The 21245-nt window shown below is 38.0% G+C and overlaps 3 protein-coding genes across 5 annotated transcripts; 2 read left to right on the top strand and 1 right to left on the bottom strand.

Annotated features, from left to right (window-relative positions):
* The first annotated feature begins 17660 nt into the window (after window positions 1-17660).
* On the top strand, window positions 17661-18377 carry Pet117 (cytochrome c oxidase assembly factor-like). Its single transcript, XM_074111716.1, has 2 exons — window positions 17661-17851; window positions 18160-18377. The coding sequence occupies exons 1-2, from the start codon at window positions 17760-17762 to the stop codon at window positions 18296-18298; spliced, it is 231 nt and encodes a 76-aa protein (XP_073967817.1). The 5' UTR covers window positions 17661-17759; the 3' UTR covers window positions 18299-18377.
* On the top strand, window positions 18233-19395 carry Lin-52 (DREAM core complex component lin-52). Of its 3 annotated transcripts, none has more exons than XM_072003120.1 (6): window positions 18233-18301; window positions 18438-18496; window positions 18571-18648; window positions 18742-18834; window positions 18912-19082; window positions 19159-19395. In XM_072003120.1, the coding sequence occupies exons 2-5, from the start codon at window positions 18457-18459 to the stop codon at window positions 19043-19045; spliced, it is 345 nt and encodes a 114-aa protein (XP_071859221.1). In that variant the 5' UTR covers window positions 18233-18301; window positions 18438-18456; the 3' UTR covers window positions 19046-19082; window positions 19159-19395. The 3 variants fall into 3 exon arrangements, with proteins under 3 accessions (XP_071859221.1, XP_071859220.1, XP_071859218.1); XM_072003119.1 differs by having other exon boundaries at window positions 18736-18834; window positions 19193-19395; XM_072003117.1 differs by having other exon boundaries at window positions 18736-18834.
* Window positions 18471-21243, bottom strand: LOC139987137 (venom protease). The gene is made up of 8 exons (XM_072003077.1): window positions 20502-21243; window positions 20200-20408; window positions 20007-20112; window positions 19788-19948; window positions 19595-19693; window positions 19348-19520; window positions 19159-19248; window positions 18471-19082 (listed from the first exon to the last, which is right to left on the bottom strand). The coding sequence occupies exons 1-8, from the start codon at window positions 20696-20698 to the stop codon at window positions 19032-19034; spliced, it is 1086 nt and encodes a 361-aa protein (XP_071859178.1). The 5' UTR covers window positions 20699-21243; the 3' UTR covers window positions 18471-19031.
* Between the last annotated feature and the right edge of the window lie 2 nt (window positions 21244-21245).

The following is a 21245-nucleotide window of genomic DNA, read 5'->3' as shown; positions in this document are numbered from 1 at the left end:
GAACCCTCTCTCAGCCAGCGTTCGAATTCATCTTCTAACCGGTTCGTCTCAAAGGGTGGCTTTACTGTTCGTTCACTCGCGGCCCTTTTCCACCCCTTTCTCGTTCCATCCTCCGTTTCTCTGTCCTCCTCTGTCCCGCCCTTCTCGAGAGAGAGAGAGAGAGAGAGAGAGAGTTTAACCAGCTTCAAAGACAGCGTACAATCATCCGCCTTCCGCTAGACGAAGTTCAAAGACCGGATCTTCCGTCGTTTCCTCCTTCTCCTTCCGCTTCTCGTTCCTTAGTCTCTGGCTCTTTCTTTCTTCCTCGCAGAGCTGGTTTTTCCCCCTCGAACGGAGTATCGCAGAATTTTCCAGGGTTTTTCAAGAGCCTCTGTTTTCTACGTTCGTCCATCCGAGAAGCGATGGGAAGGGGTTCGAAAGAGGAGTGGGGTTGTGTCGAGCCACACGGCGGAGAAATTACGAGGCAAGCCGGGAATTTAAAGTTAATTGGAGCGTCTTTGGGATCCCCGTGCGCGCGCTGCCCGTCCGGTCGTCACGATTAATTAAGCTTGAAATTAAATTCGTCAAAAAGTAATTCCGCCTCGTGGCGATACGTGGAATTAGTATCCCCCTCCTTTCCGTTTCTACTTTGTACTTTTTCCTTTAAACGATTCGGCGATTGGCACAATTTATCGTTGGATTGATCGTACTGGTGAAAGTTATACAATAGCGAGCTGTAATTAGCACGATACGTTTTTATCACTTGAAAGAGATGTACTGATATTCTTAATATAAGAAACCCAGCGATGGGCTGACTTAAATCACTATGGTCCTAACCAGTCGTACGTATGATAGATATGCAGGAACATTTAATCGAAAATTCTTGTCCTATTTTATCATTATTATTATTATTTCTTCTTTTTGATGGAAGAAGGTACTTGAAGGAAATTGAAAGTCTTAAGGACATCGAAATAGCTTTAGATATCGCTCGATGACAACGGGGAGCTCTCTTGAGCGCTAATGTTGACAGAAAAATATTTGCCGGTACACAGGATATCGTAGAAATAGCGATTCTCTTCGAGTAAATAGAAATCCGGGCACAATGGGCTATAAGATGGTTGCAGTTGAAACAAAAAATCCTCCACGATATCTCGATCAGGATGAAGTAACGTTAATCCGTCCCGTTATATGTATACGATAAGAGAAATTATCCTGTTTCAGTGTACTAGTGCACATCTGTCTTTTAATTCCTGTCGCAGAAATTGTTCAATTCCATTACAACGATTATATGAAAAATAAATACTTAATTCCGCAATTGTCATATCCTCAAATACGTTCATGCGTGCATAGGACAGCGCAAAATACTAGAAAGATAATAATAACAAATAATAACAAATTTTTAATCAGCATCTAGGTATATTACGTATAAATAAGTTTCATTGTTTTTTACGAAGTGGATGGAATTATTGAAATTGAACGATAAGAACGAGCATCTTTGGCTCGAAGACCGTCACCACCATGTTGCTCGGTATCGGGTGCAATTAACGAGACACAGTGTATTACCCGGCCCCGTAAAACCTTTATTGGAACATAATTTCAGCGTGCACACAAAGGCGACAGTTATTGGAGGGCGATACGCACGAGCGTTTCGACAGAGGATCTCGAGGATCTCCGTGATCCTCTCTTCTTTCCGGCGTGTTCTATTGCCAGGCAAACATCGCCGGTCGTCGCCTCGTCGCTAATAAACCCGACTTTCAGAGACGTGATTTACACACTGACGCGCCCACCACGAATAACGCGCCTTTATGGCGTGGCCTTAGTCGAGTTTCGGGAAACCATGGCGGCCTACGTGGATCTGACGACGAATTGATAACTCCCACGTACTCTTGGTTGCTTCATATTTAAACATCGAATTTTATTTAAATAAATGTAAGGAAAAATTAACTATTTTTCGTAATCAGATCTAAAAATTATATCTGTTTTGGTTCGTTTGATTCATTTTGTATTGCTACATCGAGAGATCAATGGTTCACACGTGTTGTTCTAAATCTAAGAACATCTACCGTTTTTGCTTATTGCTCGAATTTATCGAACGAAGTGGAGGCGACGAACACGTCGTCCATTTCGTGGGAAAGTGGAAAGATTCCATCGCGGACCTCACGCACAATCGAATAAACAGTCCATCTATGGGCTGTAATTATCGGCCAGGGACATGTTTGCACGTTCGAAGAAAATTTGATGCAAATAGTGTACGGTAGAACGTAAGGTGTCGTGTAATTACGCGTCTTCCGCACGCGGCGACCTTCGATAAACGCTGGCCACTCGTTTGACCCTCTCGTTTTGTAGTGCGTCGCCACGTGACCGGAAACAGCACGACGCGAGGAACACGAAGATCGTCCGACCACGTGTAACGACCGTTGTCCACGAATAATTAATGAACGCGTTGAAGACAAATAGGATGCGTCCAAAAATCTACCAAAAATAGTTTTGTAAAAGTAACAGGCTTTGCTTTTAGAAATTATGAATTTTGGATAATGGAATTCGATGAAATCCATTGAAATAATCATAAAGTTCTATAATATCGTAAAGACAATTTTTATACGATCAATTTTATTTTTATCATACACAAAGATACCACCATAGATCGTGAGAAGACACATTCCTATCTCTACTAGTATTAGGTTGTCCGAAAAGTTTCTTTCCTTTTATGTGGAAATAATAGACGCACAAGGTTTTTTGTTTCATATTATTTTGTCGAATTGCGTACGATCCACTTTGTTCTGTTGAGGTAAACACCGCGACATTTCACAGACTTGCTTTCACGTTTGTACGAAGGTGCATTGTTTTAAAAAACAATTTTCTTGAAAGGACACTTTCCGGAAAACCTAATATAATATATACACATCTAGCATAGTAATTGACTTCTCCTCCTTCTCTATCGATGCTAAAATATAACGAAGGAAAACCTAATCACTCGAGAAAGACTATTTACCAACTATCCTAACTTACAAGTACCTACTTCCATCCAATTAACGAACGAATAAAAATTCCAAAACAAATCCTCGTAGTCTACATTCGTAACAAATTTTTCAGGGAACATTCCGAGGAAACGTCGAAGACAGTCGGAAATTTTCCATATATTATTCAATGTAATATCCGAGAATCGCGATAATTAGCCGGAACACTTGGACGTGAGCGGGCAAGCGATCGAGCAAGGATGTTTAAATTAAAAAAGAGAGGGGAAAGAGAGAAAGGAAGGAAATAAAACAGGGAGCGGGCGAAAAGTGGAGAGGCACTCTGCTGGTGTCGCTTTAAATCGACACACAGATACCCTGTATCTCCTCTGTTCCTCTTTCCTACATATATCTAACGAACAACTAGGTATATTTGCCAGGCATAAACGGAATGGCGCGGGGCACCATGGGGTTGCGGCCAGATATCTATGCTACGCGACTACCCTGTAATAATAGGCACTCGCTCAAATATTTCCCGGTTAAATATTTGATCTCGTTTTTATACCATTTATTAAAAGCCACAAGTGAAACGCGCGCACACGCGCCTTAACCGAAATCCGCCGCGCGCCGATACCGTTCCGTTCCGACGGCCATCGTCGTTTCATCGCGCGCCGAAACACGGCTTCCCGGCCAAAGGTGGACGATTATTGGAATTTAGATTGGACAAGAAAGTAAGCTCGCCGGAGGGTGGTGGTTGGTCGGTATGCTTGGTAGTCGACAAGGGAAGTTCGACGGGGTTGTTGGAGGAAAGTGGCTGGTGAGAATTGGATGTTCGCAAATAAGGATCGTGTTCCAGCTTTTACGAATACTCAACGATCGCTTTAATTTGTTTCTGACGATTGTTACACTTTGTTTATTAGGATTTCAATGTTCGTATTAAAATTGGAAATTTTCTGCAACTTTCCAATTTGCGGCTTTAGCAGTAAGCGATGATTTATCTGTGTTACGACTGTTACAAGAAACGAATTTCAAAAAGGGCGATGTCTGTACTTGCAGAAAGAAAAACTGCAGGATACGAAACACCCGATATTACGTTAAGAACGAAAGAATTTCTTCTAATGGAGAAACAGAGCGTTGTAGGTAACATGTTAATTTTTTTGTCATCTCGTTATCAATCCATCGGATACCAGCGTTTGTAATATTAACAAATTAGTAATTTCGTTTCGCCTACGGGATTCCATCTATTGACTCGCAATCGATTTTATAATCTATATAACCCCCACTCTAGTGTAATATACAGTCTCATTTTTTTTTCTTATTTCCAAGATTGCATTACTCTCCCATTACCCGATGTTGACTCAATTTCGTTTCTACGTCTCCCCTGTCAATATTATTCCTCGGCTACCGGCCCAATAAAATTTCGCCTAACTTCTGCAAATCTACCTTTATGCGGTGCTCTTCAAATACATTAAGTGGCGCGCCGATCGGCCGCTTGCTGCCCTTAAAGAACCGCAATAAACATTGTCGTATAGAACCTGTGCGATTCGAATTACAAAATTGCCGATTACGAAAAGGGAAGGACAAATTAATCAGAACTTACTACGTTTCTATTGCCAAAAGATTGGCAAGATCTTCCGAAACGATCGAATCGATAAACGATCATTGATATTACGCATGGAGACAGTTCCGCGATTAAAAAACAATTAAATAACATCGCTTGTTTCTTCAACCATTGCAAAACGTATAAAAGACCTAATTAACTGCCAAACAGCTTTTCGACAGAGAAGGATGTTAAAGAAGAATGAAAAAAGAGATAAAACTCGTCTTTTTGAGAAAGCGCTATTCTAGCAGCATTAACTATTTCGTTTCTTTATTTCAAAAATTTAAAAAGTTTCCCAATGAAGTTTCAGGAAGCTTGCGAATTAGAACGGAAAAAGGATAAACAAAATAAAAAAAGAAAGAAAACCTTCCTCTTTGAAAATTGTACTCTCCTAGTACCATCACCTATGTCGAAAACCCTATCAATTTACCCTACCAACCGATTCCCACCCCTGAACTAAAGCTCTGCCAAAGTTCCCTCCATGAGGGAACGAAACGAAAAAAGGGAAAAGTGGATAAAAAACGGACGAAAACCAAAGCGCTTTTGAAAGCACGCGAATTCGACTGTCCACTACACGATACACGTATATTCATAGCTACAAGAGGATGCACGAACCGAACGAAACCTCTGACCAATCCCCTCGCCGCGTCCCGCCATCGGTTTGCGCTTTTTTCAAAGCGGCACCGCGAGCGATTCCTCGATAAGTGACCTCGCCGTATTACCTAGATTACCATCGACGTTGAACCACCCCCGCGAGCATCAGAATGGTCAGAGTCGGTCAATATATTCGAGGAGCGAGCGGAGGGTGGCTCGCCAAGGGGCTGTACACGAGAACGATCGCGGAGAAAGCGAGACAGGGCGAACAGGAAACGGCGTAGGAGGCAAAAGGTGGAGGAAAATCGACGAAGAGGCGGCGGCGGCGGAGGAGGAGGAGGAGGAGGCGGCGATGGAATACGGTGGAAAGAGAGAAAGAGACGGTCGTACGATCGAGGGGGAGTGGCGCAAACATTTGCCTGCCGCCCGGTAAATTAAAAGCACACAGAGAGGAGAGAATAGAAACGGGAGGAGAGTGAATAAGTGAATGAACGAACGAGCGAGGGATCGTAGGTGGCCATCGTTTCCTCCACCGTGTTTCCTCCATCCCCTTGCCACCCCCTTTTGCATCGCTCTCGAGCAACCGAATCTCGGCCGCGATCCGCTTTGCTTCTGTGTACCCACGATCCGCAACAAACTCGAAATTCGCCGGAAAAATTGTTCGATTAGGCTTCGTTCGCTTAACAGCCGGCTGAAAGCGACCTTTAAGCAAGCATCGCACGGTTACTGGCTGGTTTCATGAACGACGATATGGAGGGAGGGATGTTCGTTCGATTATATCGATTCGTGGAATGTTTTCATATTTTTATAAAGGATAGAGGGCATGTTGAGGATTGTAGTGCGGATTTGATGAAGCGGTTGCAGTAGGATTGAGATTTAAGATATTTTGAAGGTTTGAAAGTTTGGAAGAGTCGAAGAAATTTGTTCGTTTGTTCTATAGTTCAGACGCAAGGTATAATTTTATCTGGAGTTCGAACAATTTTGGGTACTTGAAAATTTGAAAACTCTGGACTTTGTGGTCGAATATTGTATTCGATTACAATATTGCGCGTAGAGCAAAGTTTCTTGCAAAACTTGCATCTGTCCAGAAAGGAACATTGGAAAATTCTGGTATTTATAATCGGATGGAGCGTGTAAAGGGAGATGTAATTAATTTTGTTGCACAGGAAGGTTTCTTACAGAATTTCTGCTTATCTTTGGTTAGCGGTTCCTAATTAATTTGGTCGTTAATAAAGTGTAACGTCGAATGATATCGACTGTGAAGCTGTACTACACGAAGAAGTTTCGAAGGCGGTATTGATTTTTAAGTTGCCAATTTTGCTCGTCTTTGGTGCGTTAAAATTGCAGAACGTGCTCGACGGCAAAAATTACAGCGAAGGGAGCCAAGAACCGAGCTTTTTAATTTATTAGCCCCTTGTACGTAAACGCGGTTACATTTTCGGTGGCTTGTCCAAATTAATCTACAACATTGGCCTGTCTTTCGTTGAACAAAGAGCGTAGAACGCGAACTTCCTGTTAACTCGGCAACTGCTGTGCTTCTACATACACTTATGAAATATTTTTGAATAAACTGCCGGATTCACGTAACCGGAAAATTCGTAATTGCAAATTCCGCACGAGTTTCTTGCAACCGAATTCGAGATGTTCGAATTTAAGTTGGAAATAAAATTGAACCTCTCGCGTGACCCATGATCGCCAAGTTAAATCAATTTCCACAAGTTCCCAACATTTCCAACTGGTCAGGAGATCGACTAATTTTAGAAAGTTTTAACATTTCTTTGCTGATAAAACTGAAGTAAATTTTTTATTCGACCTGAGAACAGGATGTACAATAGAATCGATTCTCTGATAGATGCGATTAGTCCTTTGATTTGATTCAACGCCCGACTAAAACGTTTACATTATTATTATTTTATTAATTTATTATTAGCTCTTAATAAATATTCTTCTTAGCCTAGATCTGTCGTAAATATTTTTGTTCAAGTCCGCACACAAATTTTTTACTTTCTACGCTCTAGTCACATTTGTTGCTGTTTAATGAGGCGAATAAGGTTTCCCTGGATATGCAATCGGATAATGTTGTACGGTCGCGTCATTTTTTAACTTTATGTCATAGAAAGAGACGAACACAGAGTAAAGGTACGGCTTAAAGTTCCCCATAAAAATCTTCATCCTTCGCCTTCAATACTCGTAGACGAAAGAAAATGTTAGATGTACCCTTCAGGATAGGTCTTCGTGGTTGCGTACCTCGTTTAAAGCCTTTCCTGAAACACCATATAATCGGCCGAAAACTCGCGTTCCACCGATGGTAAAGCTCGCGTGAAAATCAAGTTCTCGGTTCTTATCGCGTGTCATTGCCTTTCCTCTCTATTCCACTTTGTCTCTCAATCGGCCTCTTTTATGATTCGTTTGGCTCCGTTCGCGACGTCCCGTCTCTCTCATCTCCTCCCTTCCTCCCCAACTCTCCGGTCCAGCCATCAAACGTTCGCTTGGATATGCATGTCGTTTGCGGCGAAGGGATGGAACGGGATGGTAGTGCGAGCCTCTCTGTGTTGACAGGTAAATATTTGTCGCGGCATACACCACCACCGTCAACCACCGTCGACCACCGTCAACCGCCACCACCACCATCTCCGCGTTCGCATCCTCCGAGCCTGCACCCCTTCTCGTTCACGTTCTTTTCTCTTCCGTTTTCTCGTCCTCGTGTCAAAACGGCCTATGAACCTGTCTGTCCTTGAACAGGTAGCCTAGGTTCGTAGGAGCGGCTGTGTTCTTCGATGGTTTCGAAGATGGAAGAAGTCGCGGTTTGAGAAGTTGACGAACGAGGATTCGTTCGGATTCCGTTACTCTTCCGGATCAGACGTCTTCATTCGGAGACATAAGGGTTATTTGAGATTTTATAAATTTGTCAAAATTCAAGTATCTCCCGAGAATTACGGTATTGAGAATCTTTTTTCCTGAAGCCAGTCGGGAAACGAAATTTATCAAAAGAAACGTAGAGAAAGAGGAGGTTTCGCCGATTAAAAACGACGTCGAACGAATAGAGAGAAGCCTAAAAAGTTTGCTTTGCCAGAGCGTAATACAAAGCTCATGTAGGAAAATGAAGAACAGGACGTGTGAGACACGTATTAACGTACGTACAAGTTACACGTACATATATAGAAGACATTAATATGCATTTAACGATCGCAAAAGGTATCTTTAACCGGAAATTCTGAACTATTCTTAGCCAATCATAAACACTGTCGAATATTCAGTGTTTAAGCTAACAATCAGCGAACTGTTGACAAATATTTTCCTTAAACTATTGCTCCTAGAATATAAACCAACAAAGCTGGCGCGTTGCACCGCTGTTGACGAGCCATTCGACAACACGTCCACATCAAACAACGTTGTTCCTTAGTCATCTTTGTACTGGCAGCCCTAATCCGTTAGGAAACTTCGCTGCGTTCATTCAAGGGAGCATTATTAGGTAATCGTAATTTAAACGAATTTCTTTTCTTATTTGTTCAGCCTTTCTGCGAATATAGAACGATAAATCGATACTTTTGTTAACTTCGGTAATGTGTAAAGTACGATATTAATAAATTTACCGATATTCATCTTTAAAATACTTCGATATGAATGCAAGAACAAATAAAGACTAGATAGAAAAGAAGAAGTGCTATTTACTTATAAGTGAACATCGTATTACGAAAAGAAACATTGATCGTCTAATCCAATTTAAACGAATAGAACAGAAAAATAATAAAATAGATTAAATTATGAAAAAAGGTGGCCTCTTTTTAAGCCAAAAGTAATTAATTACCTCTTATTCTTGAAAGATCGCACAGTTCGCTCAATTTTTCACCCCATTTTTTAATACACCAATTTGGTTGAATTTTGTACATTCCGCCCATAACGCTAGAAAGTTGTCGCTTATTTCAACACGATAATATTTTAACATGTATATAGATACATCGGAGAGTTTACAACAACCTTGTTAAAAAATATGTATAATATATCTTTTATACATACTGAATTTATAAAAATGGACGGCTAAAATAATCCATAAAATAAACTGAAAGCAATCTATGCACATATATTTATATTAAATATATGTATTAAATAATTAAGCGACTTACGATGCATTTAGTATTTTACCCTTTTACCGTAGCACAATGAAAATATAAAAAATTTCGCAAATATTTTGACTTTTTATTTATTCGTAAAATTTAATACCTCGATAAATCCCAAACATCACCAGTCAGGAATAACCCCCGGGTTGCAATCAACATATCTACCGTCAATGTCATAAAACATTCATCATAAAAGTCCACAGTAGGCGCAATACTATAAGTAGGAAGGTCAGGGGTGAAGAACACTTTAAGTTACATTTCTCGTCTTTTACAGAAGAGCAATTTTAAAATTCAGCATATCGTCGGCCACTTCTACGACAACAAATACTTTTCGTTCGATTTTGAGATTAAACGAAATGGGATACGCTTTTGGGATATGCTTTTGTCGCCTCCTTGAGATAACGCAAACACAAGCCTCTTTCCTCGTCCATTATACGTTAACTTTGGCAAATCGAAGTTAGGGTATCGGGCAAACTAATGTTTCTTTGGTATAAATAGGCTAATATTTTGTTGTATGGAATGTCCAGCTGAATCCACTAATGGTACAGAAAATATATTAGGTTGTCCGAAAAGTTTCTTTCGTTTCATAAGGTGATAATAGATGAACAACAATTTCTGTTTTATATTATTTTACTGAATTAGGTATGATCCATTTCCTTCTATTTCTATTATTTCTATTATTATAATTCGATAAACTATTATAAAACAAAAAACATCGTGCGTCTATTATTTCCTTATAAAACGAAAGAAACTTTTTGGACAACCTAATACGATACTATTTAAAAAACTCAAGATCATCTTAACACGCAGAAGAATATAAGACATTAGGAAATAAAATAGCATCAATTCGAATAATCCCTTGAAATTCCGAACGATTCATTTGAGACGTTGTTCGATAAAACCAATAGATAAAACGAGCTATCTTACATAGTATTTATCGACTGACTCTGTATATTTTTATATCACGCTCGTTTTGCGCAATTTCGCGCTCTCACATTTCCCATAAATGCGTAGAAATCCCTCGTCTATTTGCCATCTATCTTCGAAACACTCGCATCTCCGAGTTTATCGTTATATTCCCTTCCCCAGCTATTTCACGTTAAAGTACTATTTTTCAGCCATCGAATGACAGAAAAGTCAGCTGATCGATAAAAATAGACTCGTCGTAACTGTGTCGCGCGACCGTCATACAATTCGTACGTCATGACGTTTCTATCGCGAAACAGCTCCAAGATCGAAGGGTTAATTAAAGAAGGCTCGTTGGAACCGCAAAGATCGGTCAACAGCCGTCGTACTTGGACAAGGGGGATGGGTACACGGGGTCCGGGACGAACGACAACCGTGAACCGTAGGCAAAAAGGAATCAGAGCGAGTGAAACGGAACGCAATCGAGTCTTTGTTGCGCTTTTACCTGGAAGCCGACTAGGCCCGCCACTGTCTGCCCGTGTTTGTCCCGCGCAAACTTTGTTTTTACAAATAGAACCACATGTTCCTCCGTTCACCCTCTACCCATTCTCTTTCGCCCCCTCCTTCACCCTTTCACCCAGCCCTCAGCTTTCCGTGTGTCTCTTTCTTTCTTTCTTTCTTTCTTCTCTCCCCCTTGCCTCCTCCTCCTCCTCCTCCTCCTCCTCCTCTTCTTCCCTCTTTCCTCTGCTCGTTCCAGTCATTCTCTGTCTCTCGCGTTCGTTCTCTCTTGCATCCCCGTCTTCGCGCCGCCGCCCCTCTTGCGCACACACGCGACAGGTGGTAAAGTATAACAAAAAGGCAAGTTCATTCAAACGGTTTGCGTTGGATTCGCTTTGCACCTCGGAATTTCTTTGGAAAGCCGCACACCCCCGTCAAATATTAGCCCGCGACTGACTTTTGTGACTCATGGATTCGTGTTGATAGACCAACTCGAGCACGCTCTTTCCACTGATCTTTTCGAGGCTGTTTCAGTTGCCAGGGGATGATCGGTTGCGGCTGGATCAAACGGCGATTGTTTCGGGGCCGAAAGGGTTAGATTTGGGTAATTTAGCGGTTTCAGTGGCGCGGTGTTTCCTAGAGGTTCGCCTCTACGATCGGGCTCAATGGTTTTCGCGAGTGCGTGTACGAGATTTCGTCCAACGACATTTTTACGACTTTTCTTTATTCGTCGACTTTTTCATTCCGCCGTAATATCGTTGTTATCGATGAATTGATTTTTCAGATTTTTGCGAGTACCGTTTGGCAACAATGTGATAAAATAACGTAGAATTCGGAATAGTCGATTTTGAATATAACGCGATCGGTTGTATCTTAGATACGAAAAATACGTATTTTTAATAATCGACGCTGTATCGGTTCCGTTCAATAATCCATTTCTAATGGAATGGAACAAGCACAAGGCAATTGTGGATTATTTTGTCCGATTCTTTGATCTTTTCCGCCAACTCTTTTAAACATTTCCACCAAGAAAAATTTCGAGACGCAGAAGATCGAGCTCGTGTCTCCGGCCATACGACGAGCATCGACTAGAAGACAGTAAATTAATATTTATGAGCGACGTACGCGCGTTTCTGCGTACAACTTGTTCAATGAGTGCCAATTGTCAACGGTGTTCACTTAAATTGCTCATCGAATATTCATGTCAAAGTTGCTGTTGGAATGCGACTCTGGATGACACCTAAATACGAAAAAAAAAAAAAAAAAAAAAAAATGCAGAGAAATATAAAAATCCTTGCACAGTGACGCTATTTATGAAATCAATACTCTAACACATATCGAACAGGAAATTTGTCAAATATATCGAGAAAGGGAATTCATTTCGACGATTCGAACGCTCTTTTCACGACCCCGTAAAAATCCTATCCTATCCAACAATTATTTTTACCTTTAAAATACTCAGTTTTTTCGACTTGAAATAAAATCCAGTTTCACGCTGACCATTCAACGTTACCAAATTATTACTTTTGTTTCTATTTACTGTTGATCCTCGGTGAATCCGAACGAAATCTAACGTTACGTTTTATGTCAGTGTAACACTATCGAATTAATATTGTTACCTTTAGAATACTTAGCAACTTGAAGAGAAATCCAAAGAACACAAAAGTTCCACCAGAAACGTGTAATTCTATTCTATACATTCGATTCTTTCTATCAAAGTGTTCGACGCTGACCACTTTCCACGGAGAAAATCGATTGGAAGTGCGAAGAAACGACGCAATTCCAAGAACAGCAGCTTCTTCTTTCTCGTCTTTTTATTTTCTTTCATTTGAGACAGAGAGGTGAGTGAATTCGGCCGGGCCACGAGAGTTCCTGTACCACGTGTAGAGAAGGCACAAGATGTATACTAATTGAAGGGCCGGTTAGAAGCAAGACAGTAGCGAGTCTCTCGATTAACACCTCTTGCGGACCACACACAGCCTCAGTTTAAAGAATTTCCAGTTCTATTTTTATTTATCGACACACGCTCGAATCTGCATGCTCTGTAATAAGAACGGACTTTCAACAGGATCGTTGTTCCTTATTATTCTCACTACAAAGAGCCCAACACTGACGAGACTATCCGGACGCCAGTAGCAGAAAATAATTACAAAATTATATAATTGGCGACAGAAAAATATTTTCATACAGATAGATACTTTTAATCTGTTTACGAAAAACAAAATTTGGAGAATTTCCAGTTCTATTTTTATTTATCGACACACGAATCTGCACACCGTGTAATAACAACGGACTTGCAACAGGACCGTTGTTCTTTATTATTCTCACTACCAAGAGCCTAACACTGACGAGACTATCCGGACGCCAGTAGCAGAAAATAATTACAAAATTGTATAATTTGCGATAGAAAAATATTTTCATACAGATAGATACTTTTAATCTGTTTACGAAAAACAAAATTTGGAGAATTTCCAGTTCTATTTTTATTTATCGACACACGAATCTGCACACCGTGTAATAACAACGGACTTGCAACAGGATCGTTGTTCTTTATTATTCTCACTACAAAGAGCCTAACACTGACGAGACTATCCAGACGCCAGTAGCAGAAACTAATTACAAAATTATGTAATTGGCGACAGAAAAATATTTTCATACAGATAGATACTTTTAATTTGTTTACGAAAAACAAAATTTGAAGAATTTCCAGTCCTATTTTTATTTATCGACACACGAATCTGCACACCGTGTAATAACAACGGACTTGCAACAGGATCGTTGTTCCTTATTATTCTCACTACCAAGAGCCCAACACTGACGAGACTATCCGGACGCCAGTAGCAGAAAATAATTACAAAATTATATAATTGGCGATAGAAAAATATTTTCATACAGATAGATACTTTTAATCTGTTTACGAAAAACAAAATTTGGAGAATTTCCAGTTCTATTTTTATTTATCGACACACGAATCTGCACACCGTGTAATAACAACGGACTTGCAACAGGACCGTTGTTCTTTATTATTCTCACTACCAAGAGCCTAACACTGACGAGACTATCCGGACGCCAGTAGCAGAAAATAATTACAAAATTGTATAATTGGCGATAGAAAAATATTTTCATACAGATAGATACTTTTAATCTGTTTACGAAAAACAAAATTTGAAGAATTTCCAGTCCTATTTTTATTTATCGACACACGAATCTGCACACCGTGTAATAACAACGGACTTGCAACAGGATCGTTGTTCTTTATTATTCTCACTACAAAGAGCCCAACACTGACGAGACTATCCGGACGCCAGTAGCAGAAAATAATTACAAAATTATGTAATTGGCGACAGAAAAATATTTTCATACAGATAGATACTCCTAACTTGCTTAAAACAAAAATTGAAGCACAAAATTTGGAGATTGTATTAGGTTGTCCGAAAAGTGTCTTTGTTTTACAGAACTGTCCTTTCAAACCGAATCTGTCGAACGTTGTGATCTTTATTTTGATAGAACAAAGTGGATCATACGTAATTCGATAAAATAATATAAAACAGAAAATATTGTACATCCATTATTTCCTTATAAAACGAAAGAAACTTTTCGGTCGACCTAATTGAAATTTGTTTCTAGTAGTACTACGAAAGGTAGAATTAGAGTTCGACGCCAATTTCAACGAAGCTTTATCGTAAGTTATCGAAGAATCGAAGTTGGCGAATGAGGGATAATAGGCGGACTTAAAGAACGAGAAGAATTTTGAAAATATGTTCGGTCAGACAGAGCCTACCGTGGTAAGAGTGCAGAAATGCTTAGCGAAAACATCAACAGCAAAAGGAGTATAGCAGGAGGGGGTGAAAGGAGGGAGGAGAAAAAAAAGCGACTACTTTCGGAAGTTCATGAAAGTTCGTTTACACAACTCTTTCCCGTACTGTGATGCATTATGCTCTCGAGACGGACTGACCTGAAATCTTCGGCCTCTACTGCTCTTCACGAAGGAACAGCATCACGACTCGTCATTCCGCTGCGCTTTCTACGGATTTATCTGATATACTATGTGTCCCGGGCGTATAAAATAAACGTCCAACTACCAAATGAACTTTCTGATTTTTCTAACCAATGATACTCTTCGATTTAGCTGACAATTCTTTCATTTGATTTAAATATAAAAATACCAAGGTTCCGCTCCTAGCTACTTTGAGTATCTTCTTTAGGTCGACGCTTGAAGTATCTGTTGATTCTTGTCAGTATTTATTGCAAGAATTCTTACAACAAAATTCTTTGTGTCCAATAACGAAGATCAACGTCGCTCATATGTTAAAGTGTTATTTTTTTAAATTTGATAACACTTTGTAGCGTAAGATGAATTCACAATAATTTTCATCCTTTTCGATTGAAACTAAAATTTCCATTTCGTTATGTAAATCTCTCGAGTATCCAAAAATATAAACCAACGGAGTAATTTGATGCATTTTGAAAGGAAGTCTAAAGAAGAAAAGCTTCGGACACTGGCACTTGGAAATTGCAGAATTACCAGGAATCCCAAGCGGTCAGAATCGTCGTCAAATTCACTGCACCTGACTAATTCGATAGTCTAGAATCTAAAGAATAAAAGCTTCAAATATATTGATAAGAAAAGTTCAATTGCCATTTCCTTGCAAATGAATTTAAATCGCAATAAATTCTACCCAGCCAATGTTACATAAAACGAGCGTTCGATCAGAACAGATAAGAAGACTAAAGAAAAGTGCAATTTTCAGCGAATTTCAATCAATCAAAATCATCGTTCATCAAATTCATTATATTCGACTGTATGTTTAGGTATTCCAAAGCAAAAAAAGACTTGAAACCCGGCATTCGGAAACCGAATCGTCACTGGATCCATCGAGCATGCACGACGCATATTATTCGACTGCTAGAAAAAGCTGGTTCTCATACCTGGTGTCATATTCTACCCGGTATGCTGTCCAAGCGACTACTCGGTCCGATGGAGTACTTGGTCCGCGCGCGACTCCTAAGGGTACTCGAGGCCGCGTCGAGAGAGACCTCTCTACATGGGTGGTCCATTCTCCTTACGCATGCATTATATAAGTTCAGTAAAGTTCACACTAAGGATACACGGGGCCCCTGTGTCCAGCAGCCATCCAACGGAATTCGATAATTATATCCTAAACCGTTCTCTCACGCGTCCTTTCCTAAGGTGAAGAACTTCTTAGGAAGTCTACGAACGCTGCACCTAACTGCACCCAGGCGATCTCTTCTTTTTGAAATCTTGTTTGATATTTAAAATTTGGACACGAGAAAGAGAAAGAGAGAGGGAGAGAAGTAACATCGATAACATTTCTATGTATGATGTAATACAATATTCGATAATTGATATTCGTTTCGCGATTCGGCATTTTTTTAATGGCTATAAATTTGAGTTTTCGAATATAAGAATTGATACCGAAGTTGCAATTGGAATTAAGCGAATATTTTGAGCTTTGCGTTTTATGTCTAAGGAGCTGAGAGCCCTAAACGTCTAAACACGCTAACAACAACATCTAAGAGCACTAGCTTCAAGCCTAATTCAGCGTTAATGTAAAAGACTCGTAACAGCACTTAGGATTTCTATTCGGCAAATTATTTTTATATAAATTATTCTTTAAAACCATAGAAAAGTATGTCAGATCGAAAAGAATCAAATAAGAGCGATCCTGCAGCAATAACCAATGATCAATACTCTCAAAGAATTGCATCGTCAAGAATGATGTATAATTCAATTTTCGAATATGCAAATAGCAAAGTGTAAGGGACGTAAGGAATTTATCTGAAGGGCGGACAAAAGGGCAACGAGGTCGATTCATCATATAGTGTCCTACGGTGTTTCCGAACTCGTGATATAACTTACGAGATGTGGAATGCCGAGAGGTAGAGAAACGTGGCCTGTATTCTGTAGATAAGAACGGACCCTATATCTCGGTTACGTCGTCGTCTCCACCCTTCCGCATCATCAGATTCCTTCCGGTCCCAATTACGTTTCATATGGTTGCGTGGTCACGAGAGGATTATCGTCCCTTCTCAAGTAACGAGAGTATGTACTAAGAAAGATGGAATATATGTACTCTTGCACAGATCTTGAACCATTTCTGATGCAAATTTATAGATAGAAATTTATTGATAACTTTTTCTGGATAAATTCGAGTATCTGAACTAAACAGCAGATATAGTTTTGGGTATTATAATTTATAGGCATTTGAAATACAGCGATTCCTGATAGTATTTAAATACATATCATAGAGAATTTTTTGTATATTATGTATATGCGAAACATTTTGAAATGCTATTATGGATGTTATAGTTATAAGTGTCTGAAATAACTTTCTTGTTTAAAAAGACTTTTCTATGAAGAAGTATAATTAGACGATTTGATGGAATTTGAATAAAAATTTAAAAATATTAAGTCACCGATCGATAAGAATTATTTATAGCACCTGTTGTTTAATATGACCGTTTTATATCATTAATTATTGTAACAATAAGTTTTATATATAAATACAAATATTTTATCGTTTCGAAACGTACGACATACTGGATGCGATCTCTCGCGGCAAGATTAGGTATCTGTCTGGCAATCGACTTTCCCGTCGATAATAAATCTTCAAATTAAATTATCTTTTTATATATTTCATAAAAAAATATAATAATCGTTTTACTTTCAATTGATATTAATCGAAAGGGAATTTTTAATGTTTCGTATCTTTGAAATTTATTAAAATGGCGAAATTATACAATTTCAGAAGCAACGAAATCTATGTCATCATTTATGCAACGATAACAACTTATAAAACTAATATTATAACAAAATAATAAAAAATATATTGAAAGAACGTCTTACTTACATTTTCCAGCATCCGGCTTCGAAGTTATTCTTGATTATCACAATTTTTCACAGAGAATTTGCACTATGCACTTTTCACGAAACTACCGTTCGTACTTTCGAGAATCGAAATAGATGACTCATTACCTGCGTTCGATATATCGCATTCTCGCATGTGAACAAAAATATACTTTCGATATAATCGCTCATAGATGTAAAAGAGCACAGGTATATTAAAAAAAAATAGTGAGAAGGATATTATGTCACTTGCTGCGAAAACTACTTTTGTATTATGTTGTGCAACGACAGCATATATGATAGGTTATGTGCATTATCAACAAGAAATTGAAAGGTAAATCAAAGTATTCTTATATTGTTAGGTTATGCGTAAACAACGTTTTCTATGTAAATAATTACCATCGTGTAACATGCACTCATCGTAAAAATATTAACAGCAAATATGAAAAGTTATGAAAAGTTTCAACTAATTATTTCTTTTCTAAATTAAAAGTACAACTTAAATATATTTAATCCATATACCATAAATGTAAATTAATTTGATTAGAGCGTACGATCCATGTTACACGATAAAGTTGTATCTCGCGGCACGTTAACCTCTGCAATAATATTTTATAATGTATATTTCCATAACTTTTACAGACGACAGCTTCGACTAGGTGTAGAACGCGATATTGAGCGCCAAGAACGCAACAAATTAAGAAAAAAACAGCAAGAAACGCAATTGGTGGATCCATTATTAGAAACGGCAAAACAGGGACCAATTCTTCAAACTACATAACGTGTAAATATTGTATAATATATTGTACATGTTATATTTATTTCATAATAATTGCAACGAAAACTGTCTAATTTTCATATATTTTGTATTAATTACATCTGTGTCTGTATAAATATTTGTTTTTTAAATTTGAACGAAGGTTAGGTAACACAGATCCAATGAACATAATGACTACAGAAGATCCAACGGACCAATCAGGTATATATATTTAACATATCCTTAAATAAAATAAAAACAAATTTCTTACATCTTCACATATTTTTCATTTATAGACCTAATTTGTGTAGAAGAAAGCCTTATGAGTTTAGAGAAACTAGATAGAGCATCGCCTGATCTATGGCCTGAGCAAAGTAAGTATATTCTATACAATTTTATAGCCTACTCTGGACAAGAATTACGATATATCATATATATATATATATTAACAATTAATGAAGTTCCAGGTGTAAATGAATTTGTAGCCCAAAATTCACCTCAAACAGAACCGTCATCTTGGGCTGCTGGTCTCACACCTGATGATATAAATCAATTACATCGTAAGTTTATATCCGAAAACACAATTTCATACAAAATATCTTTTGTTACGCTGAAAATTTGATTATCTTTATTTTAGAACTCGGAAATTTATCAATGGGTGGTTTAATATCCGAAGTAAAAAAGTTACATGATATGGCATATCAATTGGGATTGGAAGAGGCGAAGGAGATGACCCGTGGAAAATATTTAAACATCTTCAAGCATAAATAACAGAATTTTGACCAAAGAAATTATATGTAAGAAAATGGTAATGCGTGTTTTATTAAATTATACAATATCAAATAAGCTACTAACCTCCTGATGTACAATCAACAATTTTCTTGAATCCATCTTGTGTATTTTTGTATATTCACGAAGACTGAGGGGAAGTTGGTGATCATGCTGCAGTCAGAACCGTACGATAAAATGCCTAACTAAAAATGTTATAAATATAACTGTAGTTTTATAAATGTATTTCATTGTAAATAATCAAATGTAAAATTCCATGAAATATTAAGTATATAAAATTTTACCAAAAAATACGTATCGCCGTATTTAAATAAAAGTGGACTTCCGTTGTATCCTGAACATGGGTCTTCATCCCCTATTGCGCACAATTGGACAGTTGATCCTTGGTTATAATAATTCATGCATTCTTCGGTTGATACAATCCTCATTTTCAGCAATTGTTGCTTACAAATGTTCACTTTGATAAAATTTCAATATTTCTAACTTTCTTACAAATACACTGTTTAATTGAGTTGTACGTAATCTTTTTACCTTTCTGGCTTGCCAGCTTACCCCATCCAACAAGAATAGGATTCATTCCTACATTTACATATCCATCTCTTGGTAAAAGACACACAGGTTGCGCCGTTACTAATTATTTAGTATTGAAATAAAGGTAAAAATCTTACTCACATTCATCGATATATTTTTCATATAAAGAATCGAAGAATCTTTTAATAATTACCAGTATATTGTATCGATTCTTTTAACCGTAACATCGCTATATTATTCGCAAAAGTATCAGATCGATAGTTGGGATGTTTTATCACGTACGATACATTAATTTTCTGTGTATTGCAATCAGGATCAGTATCAGTATTAAACTCACCAACAAGCACAGAATCCCTATTAAAATATCGAAAAATCTGTTCGAAGTTTTACCTTAAAAGATGAGAGTACTCACAATTGATAAATACTAGACTTTGCAAGTGCGCAACTGGCAGTGGTTAATATCGTGCGCTGATTCAAAATTACACCGTTACAGGGATACTTTATTTGCCCTGTGTTACCTATGACAAAATTGTGAAAGATCAATTACCTATTATTAATTAATAAATGTACTGTTTGTATAAATAAATATTTCATTTTTGACTTACTTTTAAATCCAATTCTCGCAACAAAAGGGTACATTCCTATAGAGTTAACATCACCATGAACGAAGCTTCTGCCACATTCTGGAATTAGATTCGATCTCGTGAAAGAGGTACCATCCTTTTGAGTAAAAAATGAGTTCACCATATTGCTATCCACGTCGCAGCACACTTTTGGTTTCATGCTCTCGTAACCACAAATCGCTTGACGAAATCTACGTTAATTTTTAAAATAAAAGCTTAGATCATTTCTCTTATTGATTCGTTTATATTTCAATTTCCTATAAAGCAGCGTTACACCGATTTACCTATGAATTGGAAGTAAATTGTGATTCATTAAATTCAAAATAGGGGGACAATGCTCGACAAATGTACACCTTTTATCGTTCGGACAATTAATCAAATTAATCGAATACATTTGGCTGAAAAGGTGTTGCGTCTGATCGGTGAAACTTAATGTACAGATAGAAGAAACAAGTACAATGAAAACTGACGAAAGGAACATCTTTTCTTTGATCAACCGGCACCGTTTGAAACATATTTCAGACTGTCCTGTTTGGCAGATCCTATTTCGTAACACGCAATGTGACACAGATTTTATTACGTTCAAAGTATTATTCGTTCTTCCGGCGGAAGTCTCATTGTCATGCAGAAAACGGTGCGCAAATGCTCGTGCAGAAAGTTTCTAAAGCGTGTTAAACACATACACGCATACGCGTGCAGACACTAGCATTTTTAACATTATATAACTCGGAAAATACGATTTCTATTAGAAAATATTCCATCTGAAAACCTTATTCGAAAGTATATTTTATTACTCGGATAACATTTACAAATATGTTTATATTCTGGATGAGTATTGCTTAATTGGAATGAATTTAATATGTTCGCTACCAGCACGTGCACGTGCGACGCTTAAAATTAATTTACATTTAATTACAAGTTGCCAGATAAATGAAATTCGTATAACCGACGTGCCTGATTAAAACAAAAATAAATCTCAGATTTATTATTTATAAGAAAAATATTATTAAATATCGTAGAAAAGTACG

Source organism: Bombus fervidus, chromosome 5, assembly GCF_041682495.2.
Source record: "Bombus fervidus isolate BK054 chromosome 5, iyBomFerv1, whole genome shotgun sequence".
Classification (NCBI taxonomy): Eukaryota; Metazoa; Arthropoda; class Insecta; order Hymenoptera; family Apidae; genus Bombus; species Bombus fervidus.
Note: the sequence above shows the minus strand (reverse complement) of the source record. Positions and strands in the feature narration are given on the sequence as shown.

Bases quoted from the DNA above. Each gene is read 5' to 3' on its own strand.
- Lin-52 (XM_072003119.1), top strand. From the start codon at position 18,457: ATGAACATAATGACTACAGAAGATCCAACGGACCAATCAG. The intron at 18,497-18,570 runs GTATATATATTT...TTTCATTTATAG, and splicing joins AGATCCAACGGACCAATCAG to ACCTAATTTGTGTAGAAGAA. The intron at 18,649-18,735 runs GTAAGTATATTC...CAATTAATGAAG, and splicing joins TGATCTATGGCCTGAGCAAA to TTCCAGGTGTAAATGAATTT.
- Pet117 (XM_074111716.1), top strand. From the start codon at position 17,760: ATGTCACTTGCTGCGAAAACTACTTTTGTATTATGTTGTGCAACGACA. The intron at 17,852-18,159 runs GTAAATCAAAGT...TAACTTTTACAG, and splicing joins TATCAACAAGAAATTGAAAG to ACGACAGCTTCGACTAGGTG.
- LOC139987137 (XM_072003077.1), bottom strand. From the start codon at position 20,698: ATGTTCCTTTCGTCAGTTTTCATTGTACTTGTTTCTTCTATCTGTACA. The intron at 19,949-20,006 runs GTGAGTACTCTC...ATATTTTAATAG, and splicing joins AAGTCTAGTATTTATCAATT to GGATTCTGTGCTTGTTGGTG. The intron at 19,694-19,787 runs GTAATTATTAAA...CTAAATAATTAG, and splicing joins AGAATCGATACAATATACTG to TAACGGCGCAACCTGTGTGT.